Below are 20,632 nucleotides of genomic sequence, written 5' to 3'. Positions count from 1 at the left end.
CTATGTCTAACTCCCTCACTTGATGGTGTATCTTCCCTCGTATGCATCTAAACTTAAAATGGTTTATACTCTGAAATTACAAGCCAATCTATTTTGTTCTAAGTCAATCTTCTCTAGCTTCAATCAAATTTATAGAAAAATACACAAATATCTACAGTATCAAAATTTTTCATTAAATACATTACGCAATATATACTGATTGTGCATTTATTTGATAGTGTAGATTTTAAAATATTTGTTTACAAATTTATTAAAATTAGATAAGTTTAACTTAAGACAAAACTAACTATATTTTTAAACGGAGGGAGTAGTCAGCACATAAAAGTTTGAATATAGCATACATTTAGCAATAGCCTATCTGAATCTAGGTGAAATACGATATGATATATAGGACGAAATATACAACAAACACAAAGTGAAGTGAACAGCTTCGTTTGCAACTTTGCATTTCTTAAGCCACTGTAAATTCGGAATGTTACAGAGCTACGCGCGTAAAATTCTTCTCGGAAAGGAAACTTCCCCAAACCCCCTTGTCATTCTCCACTAGACCACACCGATCCACTCCTACAACCTCCGGTCTCCCCGGCGTCCCGACTCCGAGCCCCGCCGCGGAGCCTCACCGACATGGCTACAGCCAGCGGCGCCCCGCCGCCGGCAATGGACGAGAAGGCACGGCGCACGCGCGACCTCCTAGCCAGCTTCTACAACACCGACCCCTCCGCGGCTTCAGCCGCCGGGGCCGCGGCCCCAGCGTCTCTGGCGCGGCCCTCCCCCACCGCGGCTCCTGCGTCGCCCCTGGACTCCATCAACTCCACCTCCTTCGATCCAGAGATCTACATGAATGTCCTGGTTAGTGCTTTCGTCTGATCCCCACTCCCTCTCTCCCCCTGATCTCAGATCCAGCTCCCTGCTTGTCCGCCTGATCGTTTCTGTTGGGGGCATGTTGGGTAAACTTTGAATGAATGTGATGAACTGTGACCTGCAACAACCTCGAATTGTTAAGATCTGTCTGGATTAATCTGATTAAGGCACATTGTATTTCGTCTGGAGATCAACTGAGCCGAAATGGCGGTTTCTATGATGCTGTTAACTTATGTGTGTATATGCTGCTAAAATTTCTAATTTATCTGTAGTTCATATAGTTCTGTTTTGGATGAAATTTGTTCCATTAATATGTGATTATAATTGTAACTGTGCTCAGGAAATGAAACCATGAAGATATGGTATCTAAGACAGAGAGTTAGTTATATAACACATATCATAGTGGATTTACCAAAACAGATGAAATTGAAAATTTGAATTGGAGCATTCTATCAGTACGGGCTACTTACATAACGTGCTTAGTTCATAACTATGCTGTTGAACGTTGCATCTGAATGTAGATTGGGTTTTTTGTTTAACTAAAATCTCGTTCAAATTCACCTTGAGTTTGGGATCTTTACCCATGGATGCTATTCATCAGAAATACCAAATTTACTGCCGCAGTACTTATAGTGTCAGTTTATTTACATAGTTTACTTAGAATAGTTAGTTTACACTGGCATTACCTTTTATAGTGTCAATTTCTATTATGTACTTATATTACATTCTGATAATTGGAGCTTTAGCATGACTTAAGAGTGATATGTATGTCAAGCGGTGAACATTACCCTTTTTATATAACTGTTACATGCCTTGCCATTTTCACTTGAATGGCATGAATTATTCATGCTGTTCCTTGCAGTGTTGGGTACTCACTGCTGCAAGCCCTTTTGTGAGTCCTTAAATGGTTTTGAGCGTTTTCTATATGGACTTAAGACAGCGTTGGTTTGTGCCCCAACTGACCTTGTTAAATGATTGGATAGCTGGATTTTTTTTCTAACTACCAATGAGTTAACCAAGGTTTGGCAAGAAAGTGTACAGGATGTGACCAAAGGGATATGATATGCCAAAATTTCACATCCATTTAAACAAGTGCCAAATTCTCAGGAGGTTACTGAATACCTAACATGGGCAAGGTTGTTTGGGGCCCAAACCACACATCCTAATATGCTATTGCTAGTGTTTGTTTAAAACGTAAAGAAGTAGGACCATGGTGTCAAAGTTTAGTTTGTTAGCTCCGATATCAATGGGAAGAATGCTCACTTCCCTAGTGGTTTTTAGGTACAACAATCCAATCTGGAAGGTCTTCTACAGAGGCATGTGAAGATGGCTGCTGAGATCAAGAACCTAGACACAGACTTACAGATGCTAGTGTATGAGAACTATAACAAGTTTATTAGTGCAACTGACACTATAAAAAGGTGGTGCTATTTTCTTACTGACAGCTCAGACTTCTTCTGCTAACCAGTTTGATGTACTAATGGTATTATTTGTTGTAATTGTAATGTTTATCTCTACACTTCCATGATTTTGCTGCAGGATGAAGACTAACATTGTTGGAATGGAGGCAGGTATGGAGCAGCTCCTTTCAAAGGTATGCATTATCTCGTTGTTGGTATACTGTTGATTCATCTTTACATGGTTGAAGCAATCTATTTTTTCCTTTTTTTTTCAGATAACATCAGTGCAGTCAAAAAGTGACACAGTGAATACATCTCTTTTCGACAAAAGGGAAAACATAGAGAAATTACACCGTACACGCAATCTTCTTCGAAAAGTTCAAGTAAACGTTCTCCTCCTTCCACTATTATTCTTAGAAGTTAGAACTAACGATTTATGCTGCTTGATCTGCTATTGCCGCCAAGAACTAACAATTTGTAGTTTATACAGCAAAATAACACTATGCAGATTTCACAATGATAGGTTAGTTACACCTAAGTGGCCTACATGCATCATGATTGATGTCCCCACCCATGTTGTGGCCTTGTGGGAGGCCAAAATGGCCAATGTGTGTAGGTTATCACCAAGTTTTTGTGTTGCATAGGGAATGTAGTGGCACAAACCCATGACAGTCACATATAGCAATTTTGAGTTAAATTTTTGCTGTGAAGCTAGGAAAACATTGCGGCAAGTTGTTGTGCCTGTGTAATTTAGCTCACTTGAGAATGACTTTTTGTTTCTGATCACTTGAAAACATGCCTTGAAGATATTTGTTCAAAACTGCCCGTTCAATAGTTTACTTTTACATAACTCCAGAGTGTGTTTACTGCCAGTGAATTCCAGTAACTAACTAAACATAGACAACAGCAACAACAACAACAACATAGCCTTTCAGTCCCAATCAAGTTGGGGTAGGCTAAAAGAAAAAAAGAGAGAGAAACTTTTATTAATGTTAGCTTCCATATTCTTTTGCAGTTCATATATGACCTTCCAACTCGGCTTAACAAATGCATCAAGACAGAAGCATATGCAGATGCTGTCAGGTTTTTTACTGGAGCAAAACCTATTTTTGAGGTAAAGTTGAGCTAAAGTGAATGTCTTCATCTTAAAAACTCCCTGCAGCACCTTGTTTAGCATGCTGTTTTGTCTACTTTCTTCTCTATATAGGCCTATGGTGATACATCCTTTCAAGACTGTAAAAAGGCATCTGAGGAGGCAATGGATTTAGTTATACAACATCTTCAGGTAACTGTATGCATTTTGATTCAGATTTGTGCGGAAGAGCTCGTGACTATTTATTCAAATGCTATTGATTCGTTACACAATCGTAGTATGCTAACTGTGTATTGACTTTAATACTGTTTACCACCCATGAATACAGGCGAAGTTATACTCAGATTCTGAACCTATTGAAGAGAGAGCAGAAGCTGTAGTTCTCCTTAAACAATTGAACTTTCCAGTATGTATTTTATCACTGCTAGTGACATGCATATTGATGAGGCTGTGTCAGAGCTTCTCTTTGTCTTGTATGTGTTGCCTTTTGTTCATTAAATGCTCGTCTTAGTTTTTCTTTCTACCTCTCAACAGGTGGACAACCTAAAATCTAATCTACTTGAGAAGTTAGAGGATTGTCTCTTGAATCTCCAGAATGAGTCTACACAGGTATATATATCAGAAATATTAGAACAACGGAACAGTTTCCATTTAATATCAGGTGGAAGTTCCACAAACTGGGACTGGCACAGCTTGTGTGGTCTGTATTTGCGACTGAGCATGCACAATTTGTGTAATGTGATGATGCTCTTGCTGTAAAATGTAGCCTATTTGTATTTGTTGCAGCCATTTTACGATTTTGTTTTTGAACTACTTTGATTAACCATCTAATACTCTCGTGTTAATTTTTGTTAGGCTTCAATCGGCGACATTTCAAAGACATTCCGTGCTTATTTAATAATATTTCCTGATTCAGAAAGACGTCTCATTGAACTTGCACAAGCTTTGTTCTCAAAGTAAGTTGAGCTTAGTTCTTATGCAATTCTGCCATCGAAGTGTCAGCTGTACTTGGATCCTGTCATCCTGAATAATCATGACCTGCCCAAATCTTTGCTGTTAGCTCCCAGGATATAAACGAAGATTACTGATGTGAAAAGTACATTGCATGCCTTCTTTCATTAATGATATAAAATTTTTAATCCTGAAAGATAGGACTGCAAGTTGACGTATCATGTATGTCCATGAAGCTTTGCAGATATAACTTGAGATGTTGATATCTCTTATTTATAGTTTTATTTCTAAATTCTTGAGAAGATGAAAGCAGCTTGGGGGAATGTGGGGTGGGTGGGAAGTGATGAAAGCAGGGGTGGACTAGGGTGAGCCTTGGTCCCCGCTGCTTGATATATTACTCTAGTTAGCTCCAGAAAAGTTTCATACAAAAAGGAAAACCCTTCTTGGGATCCTTTTAGATTTAGTACATGCTATTTGGACCCCGCTATAAATTATTCTTGCACAACCCCTTCCACTTGATAATATTGGGGTTTGTGGAGTCCGATGTAGCGGGTGCGAATTGGGGCCCCTTTGGGTCACCACTGACCCTTTTTAGTTCAATTGACCCATAGGGGCACCACTTTGCACCCCTCGTCTGGTATGGCAGCTGTCTTCAGGATCTGATTCCAGAAAGGCAAAGGAGCCGCAAATCTTCGAACAACCTGGTACATGTCTTACATTACCAAGTAAATTGCAGAGAGAAATGGGAGTGAAAAAACAAAGGGGAATATTTTCTTTTCTTTTTTTGCTTTCTACCATTCCACATATGGACTGTTACATATATTCCTTACTGTGCAATGGGGATGCAGGAAAATTGCTCCAATTTTGCGGTTCTATGAGATCAACTGAAACTGTCATTTCATTTTGTCATACATTCCTACTATGAAATTCATCACATATACACTTTTTTTGACAAGTCTCATACACACTCAATATTTTCGTTTTCTTTTGCATAAAGCCGATATGAAACAGTCAGAGAGAGTCTGAAGAAAAGAATTCCATCAACAGATCTGCTGGCAATGCTACGTAAGAACTCGCCTACATTCTATGTTATAGCACCATTGCAATTTTATTTAGAGAAAATATTTTGAACAACAGTTTAAACCTCTATGGGCCAGTCACTGTTGGTATTTGAATTCATATCATTCAAAAGTTATCCAATCTATAGACAGAATCCTTATCGCACCATTCCGGACATGAGAGGTTCGGTGGTGATCTTTCAGGGCTACTGGGCTAGTTAGCAGTTGCTTTGCTGTGCTGATTGCTTTGAGATGGAAACTTACTAGTTCCACTAAGATTTTGCTGTTATATGACTTGAATAGGTTTATTTTGAAACACTTCCCCAATAGCAAAAACAGTGCTACTTAATAAATTGATTTTAATGTTTGTGAGATTATTGCATTATTTTGATTTAATACTGCTATTGTTGGGTGATCAAAGGGTCCTTGTGGGAGGATGCATCTGCGATTGATGAAGTTATTCCAGAGGCTGCGCTACCAGCTTTTTCGTTGGAGGTTTGACCTGCACATTTGTAACGGTTCCATTCGGTGATATCATTACCTTCACAGACAAGAATCATATGTTTTTCCTCTGTGGTTGAAATATCCTTTAACTGATTTAATGTTATGCCTTCCGTCTTCAATCAGCTTGTATATTCTGCCTAGAATCAATTAGAGACCATACGGCTAAATGTGCATTATACACTTAGCTTATTAATATGGAAATTTGGCATAGATCACAGTGCTTTCTTGGCTGGTGTATTGTTATTTGCTTCAACTTGCTACAGAAGGCATATGGGGCAGGGTCATAAGGCCTAGTATTTTGGCAGATACTCTTTGAGACAGTGATTCCTGGCATAGGAGTCTCTAGCTTCAGGTTTCTTACTATTCGATAATCCTAATTAACAAAATTCTTTTTATAATTTAGTGAACCGAAATAGATGCTCAAGTAGTAGCCACCTGTTCACAGAATTATATCAGGTCAGCTGTTGCAGTTAGGGTTGGAACTTATTACAAGCATTGGTTTCTATGAAAGTATGATTGCCATTTTAGATCTATCATCTTGTAAACAACATTCTAAAATCAGCTATTAATATTTATTTGAATATTCCCCTGATGGTGAATATAGTGTTATATTGCTTAACTTGTGATTATAGTAACACTTAGCGGTACCCATGGCTTGTGGGTGTGACCTAGTAGACTCGAATTTGCTGCACTGCCTGATATCCTGTGCATTAATTTGCAACTGAGTAAAAATTGTTTTGTACTATATGTTTAGCTGTGGATTTTTATTAGTATACTTTGGCAGTATAGTGTTAGTGTATAGGTTACATGATAAGATTCTTTTGGAAATACTGTAGGTTTGCTTTCTTCCTCTTGTTTTCTTATCCAGGGGATGGATTGAGTATACTTAAATACCCTTCTGCAATTGCTGTTTTTGATATCTTCCATGTCCAGTCGTCTTGATACTGATTGTGCATGTGCCATGCCATTCTTTTTGTTTTCAGACTACTCGAGACATTATTAGGCAACACATAGCGACTGCCTTTCTTCATCTTCAAAGTGAAATATCAGGTTGCCCCACTCCCGCCACAATTTATCTTCAGTTTACAATTCTATTCCAGAACTGGCCTTCATCTTTTGATTTGCCAGTAACTTATTTTGTCTATGGGTGAGCAGGTGCATTGGTCAGAACACATTCAACATCAAATGAGAAATTAGAAGAGTCACAGCTGCAAACTGCTATGGATACAAGCAAAATCAAAGTATCTCAAGGATGCATAGATCTCCTGCAGGTACATATTTTTGGAAGTGTCAGAAAGCATAATGTCCACCTGTTTTTACGTTGTCAAACAACTTAAATGTCACTAGCAATCAACTAAATAGCTCATAATTACATCCAAGCTCTACCCTCTGTTCCAAAATGTGGGTTTTAGCTGTCCTAAGTTAAACTTATCTAACTTTGACCAAGTTTGTAGAAAAATGCACCAATATCTACAACATCAAATTAGTTTCATTAAATCCACCATGAAATATGTCTTGATAGTGCATTTATTTCATATTGCAGATGCTAATGTTTTTCTATAAACTTGGTCCAAGTTAGAGAAGTTTGATTTAGTACAAAACTAAAACCTCTTACATTTTGGGAGGGAGTATTATTGATTCCATTTCAAATTTTGTACAAGCCCACCCCACCCCTGTCGGTGACTCATGTTGGATTTCATCTCTAGCCTGCCCCAACTTGCTTGGGACTCAAAGGCTTTGTTGTTGTGATTGTGTCAGAGCTTCCTTATGCTCTGTTTTGATGTTCTCATTCTGAGCATGCTGCTTTCAGGAATTTCATAATCTGATAGATGGCAATACAGAGTTGCTTGTAAAGCTGAGAGATTTGATTATTGATTGGGTACAAGAAGGGTTTCAAGACTTTTTCCAGAAACTTGATGGTCATTTTCATGTGCTCTCTGGGAGAAGCAAGGGTTTTCCACAGGAGTCAAGTGCTCTGGATTCTGTGCAAATTGATAAGGTCCCAACAGTGTTGGTGCTTATGCTTGCGCAACTCTGTGTTTACATTGAACAAACAACAATTCCTAAAGTCACAGAGGTACATTGCTAATTTCACTTGTTCATCGTCCAATGTGCAACTTAAGTACTTAACAATGAAACAACTCTGACCTCTGTTGCCTTTTTTCAGGAGCTGGCTTCTTCGTTTTCTGGAGGTGGTGCACGTAGTTATGAATACGGACCACCTTTCGTACCTGGAGAGATATGCCGGCTATATCGTTCATCTGGGGAGAAATTCTTACACCATGTAGGAAACATTCTTTATCTTCTGTTCTTTTCATTCTATTCTCGTTACTATTGGCTTTTTACATCTCTTCTATTTTCCTTTGCTTCTCTTGTTTGAAACTACAAACTACATATAGATAGAAAAAAGAAAAAGGCTTGCAGACTAGTAGTCTCTCTTATACTATCAGATCTTCCTTTTGTGAAACATTATTGTAATAGAGACATAGTGATATGTGTGCACTATTTTAGTCTATTTGGAATATTGTGAGAATCATCCACCTAGTGTATCTTGTACATTCAACTTGGAAAGCAATGTCAGTAAATGTATGGTATCTTGTGCCATGCCATTACTTGTTCTAGACTTTGGTTTCTAAGCAGTCGGGTCACAGTTTACATGTTAAGGGCCAATGTCCCATGACATGGCCCATGGGAACATATGTCATCTACTGTTTGTAATCCGAAATTGCTCATTCCTTTTCTCTGTTAGAAGTACAATTCTTTTTATTGGATCTGGCAGTGCCAATAACTGAATATTATGTTCCTTGGAGCAGTACATAAATATGAAGACTCAGAAGATCTCCAAACTTCTTAATAAGCGATTTACAACACCTGTTTGGATAAAGGTTAGCAGTTGTATTGGAAACAAAATATTTGCAACCAGTAATTCTGCCTTTTCTGGTTTTGTTAGCTCAAATTTACATTTCTTCTTCTTCTAAAACAGCACAAGGAACCACGGGAAGTAAACATGTTTGTTGATCTACTTCTCCTTGAGGTTTGTTCAGTTCCTTTTCCTATTTCATTATGTGTGCCTCTAATGCTACTATGGTTACAAATTTAAAACTGAGCTTGCGTTATCAATTTATCATATGAATTTAGCTGTTGGAGTCTTGAACTTGTTCATTTTATGTCCTCACTACCTCATATGGCTAGCGCCTGCTTTCAAAATTCAAACGCGTGAGCTTATGCTGTAACTTTCAGTCTTACGATTTTTTAGTAAAAAGATCTTGTTTTCCTTGTAGTTCAATGGTGTGGTATCTGAAGTCAAGCAGATCTTACCTGGTCAAATTCGGCGGCATCGGCATTCTGATAGCACTGGCAGCACAACTTCCTCTAGAAGCAATCCGATGCGCGAAGACATGTTGAACCGATCAAACACACACCGTGCTAGAAGTCAGTTTTTAGAAAACCACCTAGCAAAGTTATTTGAGCAAAAAATGGAAATATTCACCAAAGTTGAATACACACAGGTGATCGCTTGGAATTACCAATTTCTCTTCTCCTTTTAGAAATAAAAAGATTTGGTTTTGGACTTATGTTTTCATTCATCTTTTAGTTTGTTAAATATTTGGACTAGGGGCATCATACTGCATCAGCTTAATGGAAATTTGTAGTTATGGCAGAAATTCCCACTTTGAAATACATGCTGTGTTTGTTTTAAGTGAAAACAGTCATCCTTGTGGCTTGCTTGCATAGGAAATAAGTTCCAACAGCTGCAAGTAATGTTTTTGATTTACTTGTGCCCATGTGACATGATGAATATAACAAACCTGTACAATGCCAAATGCAGTATAATTTATCGAATGCGTTGTCTGAATGATGTCATATACCAGCTTATCAATTGAAATTTTCTGATTCTTGTTGCGGCAGATATGCTTTCAAATTATGAGCTAATTTGTTCGGCGATAAAGTATAATTTTCTTTCATCTATATGAGCATCGCCCAGCTACTTTTGATTGTAATTCCTTGTATTCTGGGTAAATTTCAGGAATCTGTAATATCTACTGTCCTCAAGCTCTGCCTGAAAAGCTTGCAAGAATTTGTCCGTCTTCAAACTTTCAACAGAAGTGGATTTCAGCAGATTCAGTTGGATATGGAATTTCTCAAGAGCTCCCTTAAGGAGTTTGTGGATGATGAAGCAGCTATTAGCTTTTTACTCAAAGAGGTCAGATAACTGCACTTTACATTCGATTTGCCACTAACTGGTTTCTGCCTGAAACCAGTCAAAACTACCTTTAGTGCTCTAATTATTCCTTATTATGCTTGCTTGTAAATTGATTCTCATATCTTTGCAGGTGAACAATGCTGCACATGAGAGATGTCTTGACCCAATCCCTCTTGAGCCCCCCATATTGGATAAGCTCACAAATGCAAAACTAGCAAAAATTAAAGAGCAAAACCCAAATATGCAGTAGCTATGCACAGATTGGTAACATCCAATTGACACTCTTTAGAGTGAGGTGCGCAACTGCATATGGTTTAGGGCATGTAGCATGTTGTCGACTGTATGTAAATCTGGAATACACTTGAACTGAACAACACTCCCCAAATTTATACTAGTATACTTAATTTGACACGGTTGAGCTCTCAGCATCCTCTTTTGCTTTTCAAGCGTCCATCAAATTGTTCTTCTCTGCATTGTATTGAGTTCAGCTAGGGTCAGCAGAGTTGTGGTCCAAATTTAATCAAATGGGCTTTGTGAAGTTGTTGAATGAAGATAGGTAAATATTCTGAGGATGCTGCACGTGTAGAAAATATGTGAGAATTCTTTAACTCTACTTAGCATGATCTTATGTTAACTGATGCCATCGTATTTCAAAATGGACTTATTGGCATTCGTACTTTCACCTAATTGGCAGATTGGCTACTATGATCAAGCAGCTGAGGCCGCCTACTCTTATAGTTAATTCTTTTGGAAAGCGAGGACTGTTGTCATGACTATGAATTCTGCCTGTCGGGATTGTGATTTCCCTTTTCACGCCTGTATTGTTTTCTTATTTCTCATCTTCAGCTGTACCATCTTTGCTTTCAACTTAAGTTTCCTGTGCTCCGTGTCCCAATTTTGCCTTCTGTAACATATATTGCTCGCCAATCACATTTTGAGCCGCATTGCTATGTCTTTGGAATAACATTTTAACTTCTGCCGATCCTGGGAAGGGTAGGTAAATGTGAATGTGGATCGCTGTATCATTTGTGCACACGGTGTTGGCTACTTGGTTAACTAGCTACAAATACATGGAGATCGTAAGATTTTCGAGGTAAGAATTGAGATGCGCAAGTTGATGAGCTGTGGCATGTTTTGCCATGCTACATCAGAGATTCGGAGACACTCTGCTCAAACAGTTTCCAAGTGTTAGGAGTTTACTGATAAAGAAACCTCAACAACGCTAGCTGAATTTTTTTTTATTAAGTGGATCATATATGAGTGGAGGAGCATGAAGAGACATCCACAGATGTAGCCAGACCCGAAAGGCGGACTTCGGAAGAGCTGACTGCTGAGGGATATATGGCCCCACATAATTTAGGAAACAAATTTGCACATAACTTTAACTATATGCTCACTGAAGAAAAAACAGTCTTTTTTTTTGGCGACACCCAGTCGAGTCATAACCAACATGAATGTAAAGGGTACACTTAGTGACCATGTGATATTTGAAGACTAAAGGTAAAGCTTGAAGATAACTTTCGATAAGTTCAGTAGAACATTGATTTCAGTTCTTAATAATCGTCCGAGCTAGTAAATTGATTCCTCTGCCTTCCTGGTAGATTACCTGTTGGTAGAGTGAAGGATTGTGATCTTGTGCACCTGTAATGCATATCCACCGTGTCTCTTCCGTGCCCACCACGCTCAGCTTTGGACAGCTACAGGCACAACATATAATGTCACATCGGCAGGGACCAAGCCCAGCATCTTTTTCAAAATGCCACAAGAGTCAAAATAAACAGAATCCAGCCCGAATTGAGCAGTAAACCCACCGGCTGTAATTTGAATACCAGTTCACTTGTATGTTTGAAAATCATAATTCATTGTTCTCAGACGAAAAACAGAGAGAGCAACAATTTTCCAAGTGCCATGGCATACAAACATGACAACTAACCAACATGCCTAGTGTGGTTCGTTCCGTAGCTAGAGGCCCTAATTCTGGCAACCCTGAAGGGAACCCTCAGCACAAATTTACAGAAATGGCAGCAATGCTCAAAGAGAAACCACTCCACAATCAGACACTTGGCATGGAAGCGCAAACGACGACGTAGGCCAGGTACTGCAGGGCATCTTGTAGCTTGCTGACAGCGCTAGTCTGATCGGAATTCAGATGGTTGGATATGGACTTAGCTTTCTCCTGCACTGACTTCTGACTTGGGAGATCATCCTGCTTGTCAGCGAGAGCATTTTGTATAGCTGCCGCATAAGCTTCAGCCACATCCGAGATTCCTGCAGATAGAGATGTGTCCAAATTGAACTTTACACGTCTGACGTACAATAATCAACTATACCCATAAGAGGACAATTACCTGTAGCAAAACTAGTAGAGACCTTTTCCATATCCACAGAGATGGACTGCACCTTCCATCTGATTGTTTTAGCTTTTGAAATGGGATCTTCAGGCCAATCTATCTTAACGTCATTTTCATCATCTTCATTCTTTGATTTGTTGGCAGCAGATATTACTGACTTTCCTAGGACCAGAAGCTGAGAAACTGCAAGGCAGCACATCTCTGATAGTCTCTGCAATAAGAGTTTGTTTTCCCTCAGAAATATCCACAATTTTATGGGCAAAGGATGACACACATTATATAGTATGTACATACATGAACACCCTCTGAGTGAATGGTCTCTAGCCTATTGGTAGTTCGTTTGATAATATCATTTGGAGAAAGCCCACCCAAGGCAGTGGCGAACCTGCAAAGGTGATAAATGTTGTCATGGTCTGATCAGTGCTTTTAATGAAATGAATGCCGGAAAATGAAGTATGAATGAGAAGACATTTTGCAGAATCGAGATGAATGGACAATATATTGCAAACAAATAAAACCATGTTAATTCCTTATATACATTGGATTTTTTTAAAGATGTTTCTGTCTTTCTAGTAAGCTGCATACTAAAATGGCTCTCTACAGATGACCATAATTTCGTTAATTTCATCATTGCTTGACAAAACTAAACTACCAACACAAAAATTTTAAATTTAAGAGGAGATATATATACCCTGCAGCCATCTTAGCAGCCTTGCTAACACTTGTTTCACATAACTTCTTCATCTCAGCATCAGCATCAGTATCAGCTGATTCAATCTTCTTCCCTTTGTCAGAGTCTGGTCCATCTTCCTCGGCATTGGTGCTAAGACTAAATATCTGTTGTATTTCTTTGAGCTTTCCATCATAATATGTTTTCTGCTCAGCACTAAGTTTTCCCTTTTTCCTATTAAACAACAGTGCATAGTGGCTTGATAGTGCTTCCAGCTCCTATTACAAAGGGAAAACAGAGACCACGCTCAACTAGAGAAAAAGGGAGCAATTATTGAAACCAAGCACACAATAAACTTGGGAAAACAAAGTGTCACCTCTAATTGATCAGGTCCTCCATAAATATAGAAGCATCTGTCAAATGAGACTTCTTCAAACTGCTCCTCTTCTGTCTGTTGGTCACCTTCACCGGCACTACCTTTGTCAACTTCCATACCAGTTTCTTCAACAATAAACTCCATTGTCTCCTTTCCAACACGTTCAAGCACTTCCATACCTCTTGCTGTAAATGACCTCCCTGTCTGCGATTATTGAACTTTAGTATTAAAACGATGTTCATATCATATATATGATATGAAGAAGCAACACAATTACTGAGTCCTAGTTACCTCTAAAATGGTCGGTGCTATAACAGATGCTTTGGCAGGTAGTTCTCCTTGCTGAATGGTTTCAGCAAGGCTTGAAGCTGAGTTCTCCAATCTAGGAAAATATCAGAGATAAATACACAGAGCAAACATGTTACTTCTCCAAGAAAAGGAGAGACACTTGCAGGTTTATCCTTACTGAAGACATTGTTGATATTCCGGCATTAATGATGTGTCAGGAATGTTAACATGATAGTTGATGCTTGAAACTGAGAAAACATGCAGATGCAAAGTTACTAGATTCAACACAGTAGCATATATATGATGGAAAGATTGTTTTCAGAATCCCATTACTAGTTTATACATAAAAGCAGCTATGCAATATCACAAATATACATGTACACAGGCAGCTGAATACCCACATATTCATTTGTCAACCAGTAACTTGTAATGTGTAAATTCATTTGCCAACCAGTATCTGGAAATGAAGAGCATGATAATACCAGCAGCGTTTCACTTATATAATGCCAAGTTTTTTGGATCTCACATGCGCACACATAAGATGTAACTGACTAGATCCACAATTTCGTCAGCAGAATAGACTGGATGGAGGAAGCAATCCTAGGCAACTGTTTCATGTAATATAGATGAAGTAACATGGGGTTTGTCTCTAATCACTGAACTAAAATGTTTCTGTTAAATTCATAAAGGTTGTAACAACAGAAACTGAAGTAGATATAAATGAGGGATGTACTTTTGAACAAATAGTGAGCCACTCTTCCATGCAGTCCCAAGTGCTTGCCAAGTACCGGTCGTGATGGTCTCCACCGAGCTATCAAAGGCCTTCAGCCCCTGCAGAAATCCATACACACACATTGCAAACAGCAATTCACCAACCATTATCACCTGCATTGCCAGGACACAGCAGCAATATTGAGAGGGTAGCAACGCAGGTACTTGCCTGGCCCAGGATTGAGTCCTCACTGGCCTTCTCCAGCTTTTCCAGAGCCGCCTTGCGTCTCTCCTCCTCTTCCTCCCCCTCCGGTTCCTTCTCCTTATCCTTCTCCCCGCTGTCGGGTCCCGTGTCCTGCTCAGGCGGCTGCTGAATGTCGGCGATGGCACTCTTAGCAACCTCCACCGCCTGCGACATACCACACCACATCAATTCATCGAAACCCTAATCCAACCTTCCCACCGAAGGGGAAAAAATTCTACGCATGACGTATGAAGCCGGGCAGGTCGGAGTGCTACTCAGTACTCACGTTGCGGGAGATCTCGGAGAAGATGTTGAGGCCCCATCCGCCCCAGCCGCCAGTAGCCTGCTCCGCGGGCTGGCTCTTCTCGGCGGCCTGCGCCGGCGGCGGCGACTCGTCGGACATGGCGCGTGCGGTTCACTCCTCGCTCTGGCTCTGGCGGAACGGATCTAAGCTGCAACCACCAGTGGGCTCGCGACTGCAACTACCTGGTGGTGGTGGAGTCGGAGAGGAGCGTTGCGTGCCGTGCACGTGGGGTTGTGTTGGGCCCAGCCCGATGCGTCAATGCCCACGAGGCTGTTGTGGCCCAGGCAGGCCTGCCTTGCTATGATTTCTCTCCGGCCTGGCCCAAACAGCACGAGTCAGAACTCAGAACCCCCTCGAAACCCCAGGCTGCCGATTGTTTGCTTCGCCGGAGATGAGCCGTGAACAGAGCGCAATGGCAGCGGCGGAGGAGGGAGCGGCTGCCGCGCCCCCCGATGGCGGCGCAGAGAGCGAGGCTGCGGCGGAGATGGATGCAGCGGCGGTTATGGAGGGGGAGGAGAAAGAGGAGGCGGCGGAGTACTCGTGGCCCCAGCTCCGCTTCGACCGCCCCCCTCGCCGGCTCTACCAGTTCGCCCGTCAGTTCCGCTCCGCCACTCCCGCTGGCGGCAGGGGAAGCGGCGACAACTTCCTAAAAGGCGTCAAGTGGTCGCCCGACGGATCCTCTTTCCTCACCAGCTCCGACGACAACTCGCTCCGCTTGTTCTACCTGTACGCAGCTCGCTTACCTTCTGAATTCTGATACTCTCCCTCGCGCGCGCGTTGCAAGATGATAAAGTTGCGTCATTTCCTTCTTTACTTGGGCAGGCCGGAGGACGCGTACAGTGGAGCGGAGCACGTTGCCGATGCTGCTGTCGGAGGTGAAGGTGGGTCTTTAGTTTTAGTTGTTTGCTGATGCGATTGTGGGGCTGTATCTTGTAAATGCTTGAACTGAATTCTTGGCTTATCTTTGATTGTCTCAATTGGTATAGTTGTGCAATGGGTTGCCTACTTCTAGGCTGCAATTTTGATATCCATTTTCCCCTTGCAGATTCTTATGGCGCATTCCTCCAGGTGAACGAGGGTGAACCGGTGTACGACTTCTGCTGGTATCCGTGTATGTCCTTGTCTGGTGAGTGATGGATTGCTTTCTGTGGTATGATCATGTTCGTTTTTTTTCTTTGTGGTCAATTAGTGAAATTAAGATGTTTTTGTTGTTTTGCAGACCCAGCCACCTGTGTATTTGCAAGCACCAGTCGTGATCACCCGATACACCTTTGGGATGCCACCAGTGGGGAAGTAAGACTGGTTTCTCCTGCTTGTTTTGTTTGGTGTATGTATGGCTAACAAGTAATTCCAGTTATGATGCTTCGTTTTGGGAATTGCAGCTCCGGTGCACTTACAGAGCATATGATTCCATGGATGAAATAACTGCTGCACTTTCAATCTCTTTCAATTCTGCAGGATCTAAGTATGTGTGATTCACTCAGACTCTAAGTTGAATTCATGTTTCATAAGGAAATTTTCTGAAACATACTGTTTGCAATCATGGGATTCTGTTGGGCCCTATTCTCAGTATGGGAAATCAGTGGTTTCTTACTCTTTTTTGGTGTGTAATACTCATTATCAGTATCTTAATTTGATATCTTAAGATAGCATATGGGGAGTTCATTGAAAGTTAGTGGCCTAAACCCTTCGAGTCTGTTTGCGGTTGTTTGGCTGTGCTGCTGGCTGCTGTGCACTGGGAAGTCTAGTTAATTATATAATTTTTTGCCTGATCCTTTGTGAAAATTATTTCCAAAAGTGAACCAGGGCTAAAACTATTTTGAGTTTTGACCCCTCTGTTCCATGCCCAGGGTAGAAGGCACATAAGTGCCATCATGCAGAGCTGCAGACTCTGCCAACCCCATGTCTTTGACCTGGTGAACCGTTGATCTGGTGCCAATGTGACATTCAGGACTCATGGAAGCTAGTCTTTAGTAGTCACAGGAATCTTTACAAGCTAGTTGGATTTAACTGTTACAGCTTCATGAAAGATGCTCCCAACTAACTTCTACATCCAAAATTAGAAATGAAAATCCGTGCTTTTTAAAAGCCACAGAAATGGCAAAGAAAGCTTTATACTTAGAGTTAATTTTCTTTTCAGGTACCCAAAAGCCATACAAGTTGCATAATACCAGGCAAATAAATTGGAGTAAAATCTTGACTATTTTATTCATTGGGGGTATGTTGTTCTGCAGGCTATTTGCTGGATACAACAAAGCAATAAGAGTGTTTGATGTTCATCGGCCTGGTAGAGATTTTGATCAGTATTCTCTACTTAAGGGAGATGAAGGGCCAAGGGGTGAGTGAAAAATCCAGCTGTGAGTTTTAATTCCTTGACATGCTTTGAAGCACGCTACAAACTCTGTTGATCATTGATTCTGGAAATGTATTTCATTCTTTTTCCTGAAACAATAATATTTCACATTCTGAAACCACCAAAATAACTTTGTGCCAGAGTTTGCTGTTGTACTCCTTGTATGGCATGTCTTCATAACTATCATCCTTTAGAGCACTATCAGCAATGAGGCTGCCAAATTGTAATTAGTAACAATGCTTTGTTGCGCCATCTGCACGCAGTCGATAGTTGGCACTAAACCTTACTTATAGAGATTTTGATTGCTTCATCTCAGCTCACTTTTGGCTATGTTATTGATGAAAAAGCTGTATTCAGTATGTGTTGTGAAGTGAAATAAATTTAACTGTAAGTGCTTCTGAGCACTTTTTTTTCATGACAGGTATAGTATCTTCAATTTCCTTCTCTCCGCACAATGGGATGCTTGCTGTTGGCTCATACAGCCAGACAACTGCTGTGTATGCAGAGAGTAATATGGAGCCTTTGTATGTCTTACATGGCCAGCTTGGTGGTGTTACACAGGTTAGGAAAGAAGCCATGTACATTTGAATCTCACTGCGTGAAAAGAAGATGACATCGATGGAAATTTCAGGTGCTTTTCTCGAAAGATGGGAACTATTTGTATACTGGAGGGCGCAAGGTATCTATTTTCTGAACAATTGATCAGTTTGCTTATTATCTGGGAGTTTAGGGTTCGTGTGGCTTGCTCAGATCTACTTGACCCTTTTTGGTCAATGATATCGATATCTATCAATCTTTTGTCAGGATCCGTACATATTATGTTGGGATATTCGCAATACTGTGGACATTGTATACAAGTAAGTATGTCAAATCATCAATTTTTTCCCTTAAAAAGCAACATATTTCTTATGATTTTTTAAATGATTTGAGTGCAAGGCTTTTCTGATGTGATCAGATTCGGAGTTTATTGTTTCTGTTGGTAATTTATGTTTTTCAGTTACCATATCTTAATGTTTCATTTGAGCAGATCTTATAGCTATTTCTTCAGTTGTAGGTGTAGGGTGTTATGTGTCAGATATGGTTTAATTTTTCTATGGTGAACTATTTACATTCCATCTGGCATAAAGTGGTTTTAGGATAAGTTCATTCAATTGATTAGCTAGAGTAATAACCTTACTTTACAGTGCGGTTAATTAGATATGTGCCTTCACACTTGAAGCAAACCTGTCCATGCATTGGTGATATCCTGCTCTAGCAATCTTTCAATGTCTACACCAATCCAATAAGCAGACATAAGCAGAAAATACCTATATCAGCACACTTTTGCTGAATTTTCGAAGTGGAACCATGTTTCTTCTGATTTTTATGTTAGTTTCCTTACATTGTTTTGGTTGTGGTTTTCCATAACCAGGTTGTATAGAGCAGCTGATAGTACTAATCAAAGAATATATTTTGACATTGAGCCCTGCGGTAGACATCTAGCCACTGGTGGGCAGGTGAGCTTCCATTTTCTTGTTTGAGTTGGTTATATTTTGAACCAGAAACCACTGAAACAGGAATTTTTGTGTCTCCATAGGATGGCATGGTCCATGTCTATGACCTTCAAGGTGGTCAATGGGTAACAGGCTTCCAAGCAGCAGCTGGTATTCTCAACTCTTGTTTCCAGAGAAGTTTTTAGACTGTCTTTATTTCTGTAGTATATCCTTTAAAATCTCATCTACTTGATCTTAGATACTGTAAACGGGTTCTCCTTCCATCCTTACCTTCCATTTGCCGCAACATCATCTGGGCATAGAAGGTTCGGTATGCAAGATGAGTTCGAAGAGTTAAATTTGGCAGGTGCGTTATATAGACTTCTGGTACTATCCTACAAATCATAGTTTTGATGCTTCAATGGCAGATGTGACACAATTCAATTTCCTGTGCACTATCAGGCAACGAGAACTGCTGCTCTGTCTGGATGTTTCCTTCCTTGCAAGAAGCTTGAGACCACAACAAACCGTGAGCGTTAAGGGAGAGAAGATTCTAGATTTTATATGAAGAATGCCGTGTCAAACTGAGGTTGGATTCACAAAATTTGTTGCCCTTTAGCAGTACAGCAAACGGCTGCTCTTTTTGGTGCTCAGTCAGATGCAATCCGATGGGACATTGACAACTTCCCACCGTGTAATGTTGGACAATCCGCGTAGGCTAATGTAATCCGCGTAGGCTAATGTATCCACTGACGGCTATGTTATCCATTATGGCTTATTTTGGGACGGGGAACTTTATCATGAGTCTGTACCAATGTCAGACTCATCTATGATCTGATGTATAAATTTGGACTTCCTACTATGAATTATTCCAATGATTTGGTCAAATTGATTGCGTTTCATGTCGCTGGAGTGGTTTTCACTTTTTATGCCACTACTTTCGGCCGTTCAGCTAGCGGTGTGATGTGCCAACGTTTTGTATGAGTGCAGTATGAGAAGCAGGTTAGGAGTATCTGCTGCCAAAACTTTGCTACACACTTATGCCAATTCTCGACGATTCATCTCCAGAAGTGGCCAAAAGTGTCTAAAAGTTAAAAGTGCCAAGAAGATTGGCTTTTTGAGCACCAAAAAACTATTGTGAGGATAAATATCCCTCTGCCACTAATAGTTTCCAAAAATTGGTCCCAATAGACTCGATTGTTGCCACATCATCCATTTGTGGGCTGATAATTTTTTTTCGCGCGTGAACAATTACTTGCGGAAGCTCTTTTCGCAAGGAAAAGTGGGAAATTTTTGGATCATGGAGTCAGTATTAGGCACGCGAAAAAATTGAGAACATGATTGGACAGCTATTGGAGCATTTTTTTTTTACCTTGGTTCCTAAAACTATTGGAGAGTTAGAGCATAGAGCAGCCACAATGTGAGAAAAAGTAATCTTTATAGATACATATGGCCTAGCTCACCATTGTGCAAGTAGTCCATATAGCCATGCATGCTTAAGGCTATCCTGGCAGTTTCTCAGCGTGAAAAGTTAGAGGTTCAAATAAACAGCAAACTTTCCGTGCAGCTTCCGAAAAACCAGAAGCTCGGAAAAGCTGAGTTTATATGTGAAGCTGAAAAGCTCAATTTTTCGACCTTTTCGTAGCTTTTTGAGCTCAGAAAGCTAAACACATCTTCTAAAAGCTAGTGTTAGCTTTTCAGAATCAAAACGCCAGGAGCAGCTTTTCAAAAAAGTTCAAAAACTGCAGCTCAAACAAACGTATTTAAATGCTCAAATGGTTGGGTTAGGATG

General features: G+C 40.3%; 3 protein-coding genes across 3 annotated transcripts; 2 read left to right on the top strand and 1 right to left on the bottom strand.

The window, feature by feature from the left end:
* The first annotated feature begins 527 nt into the window (after positions 1 to 527).
* LOC101760119 (vacuolar protein sorting-associated protein 51 homolog) lies at positions 528 to 11,073 on the top strand. Its single transcript, XM_012842963.2, has 21 exons — positions 528 to 849; positions 2,143 to 2,282; positions 2,401 to 2,455; positions 2,537 to 2,644; positions 3,277 to 3,375; positions 3,469 to 3,546; positions 3,683 to 3,760; positions 3,889 to 3,963; positions 4,210 to 4,310; positions 5,303 to 5,370; positions 5,785 to 5,858; positions 6,851 to 6,917; positions 7,023 to 7,138; positions 7,678 to 7,944; positions 8,035 to 8,151; positions 8,681 to 8,752; positions 8,851 to 8,901; positions 9,149 to 9,376; positions 9,895 to 10,071; positions 10,202 to 10,664; positions 10,766 to 11,073. Exons 1-20 carry the CDS (start codon positions 625 to 627, stop codon positions 10,319 to 10,321), a joined length of 2,316 nt encoding a protein of 771 aa, XP_012698417.1. The 5' UTR covers positions 528 to 624; the 3' UTR covers positions 10,322 to 10,664; positions 10,766 to 11,073.
* Positions 11,074 to 11,865: 792 nt separating this feature from the next.
* Positions 11,866 to 15,185, bottom strand: LOC101759710. Its single transcript, XM_004981784.2, has 9 exons — positions 14,998 to 15,185; positions 14,697 to 14,876; positions 14,490 to 14,587; positions 13,760 to 13,850; positions 13,469 to 13,672; positions 13,114 to 13,370; positions 12,717 to 12,807; positions 12,420 to 12,633; positions 11,866 to 12,339 (listed from the first exon to the last, which is right to left on the bottom strand). The coding sequence occupies exons 1-9, from the start codon at positions 15,112 to 15,114 to the stop codon at positions 12,125 to 12,127; spliced, it is 1,467 nt and encodes a 488-aa protein (XP_004981841.1). The 5' UTR covers positions 15,115 to 15,185; the 3' UTR covers positions 11,866 to 12,124.
* Positions 15,186 to 15,311: 126 nt separating this feature from the next.
* On the top strand, positions 15,312 to 19,728 carry LOC101759300 (telomerase Cajal body protein 1). Its single transcript, XM_004981783.3, has 13 exons — positions 15,312 to 15,741; positions 15,838 to 15,896; positions 16,061 to 16,141; positions 16,235 to 16,308; positions 16,398 to 16,480; positions 17,250 to 17,353; positions 17,790 to 17,929; positions 18,000 to 18,047; positions 18,173 to 18,225; positions 18,780 to 18,864; positions 18,945 to 19,011; positions 19,100 to 19,207; positions 19,303 to 19,728. Exons 1-13 carry the CDS (start codon positions 15,407 to 15,409, stop codon positions 19,353 to 19,355), a joined length of 1,290 nt encoding a protein of 429 aa, XP_004981840.1. The 5' UTR covers positions 15,312 to 15,406; the 3' UTR covers positions 19,356 to 19,728.
* The last annotated feature ends 904 nt before the right edge of the window (positions 19,729 to 20,632 follow it).

This window comes from Setaria italica, chromosome IX (genome assembly GCF_000263155.2).
Source record: "Setaria italica strain Yugu1 chromosome IX, Setaria_italica_v2.0, whole genome shotgun sequence".
NCBI lineage: Eukaryota > Viridiplantae > Streptophyta > Magnoliopsida > Poales > Poaceae > Setaria > Setaria italica.
Note: the sequence above shows the minus strand (reverse complement) of the source record. Positions and strands in the feature narration are given on the sequence as shown.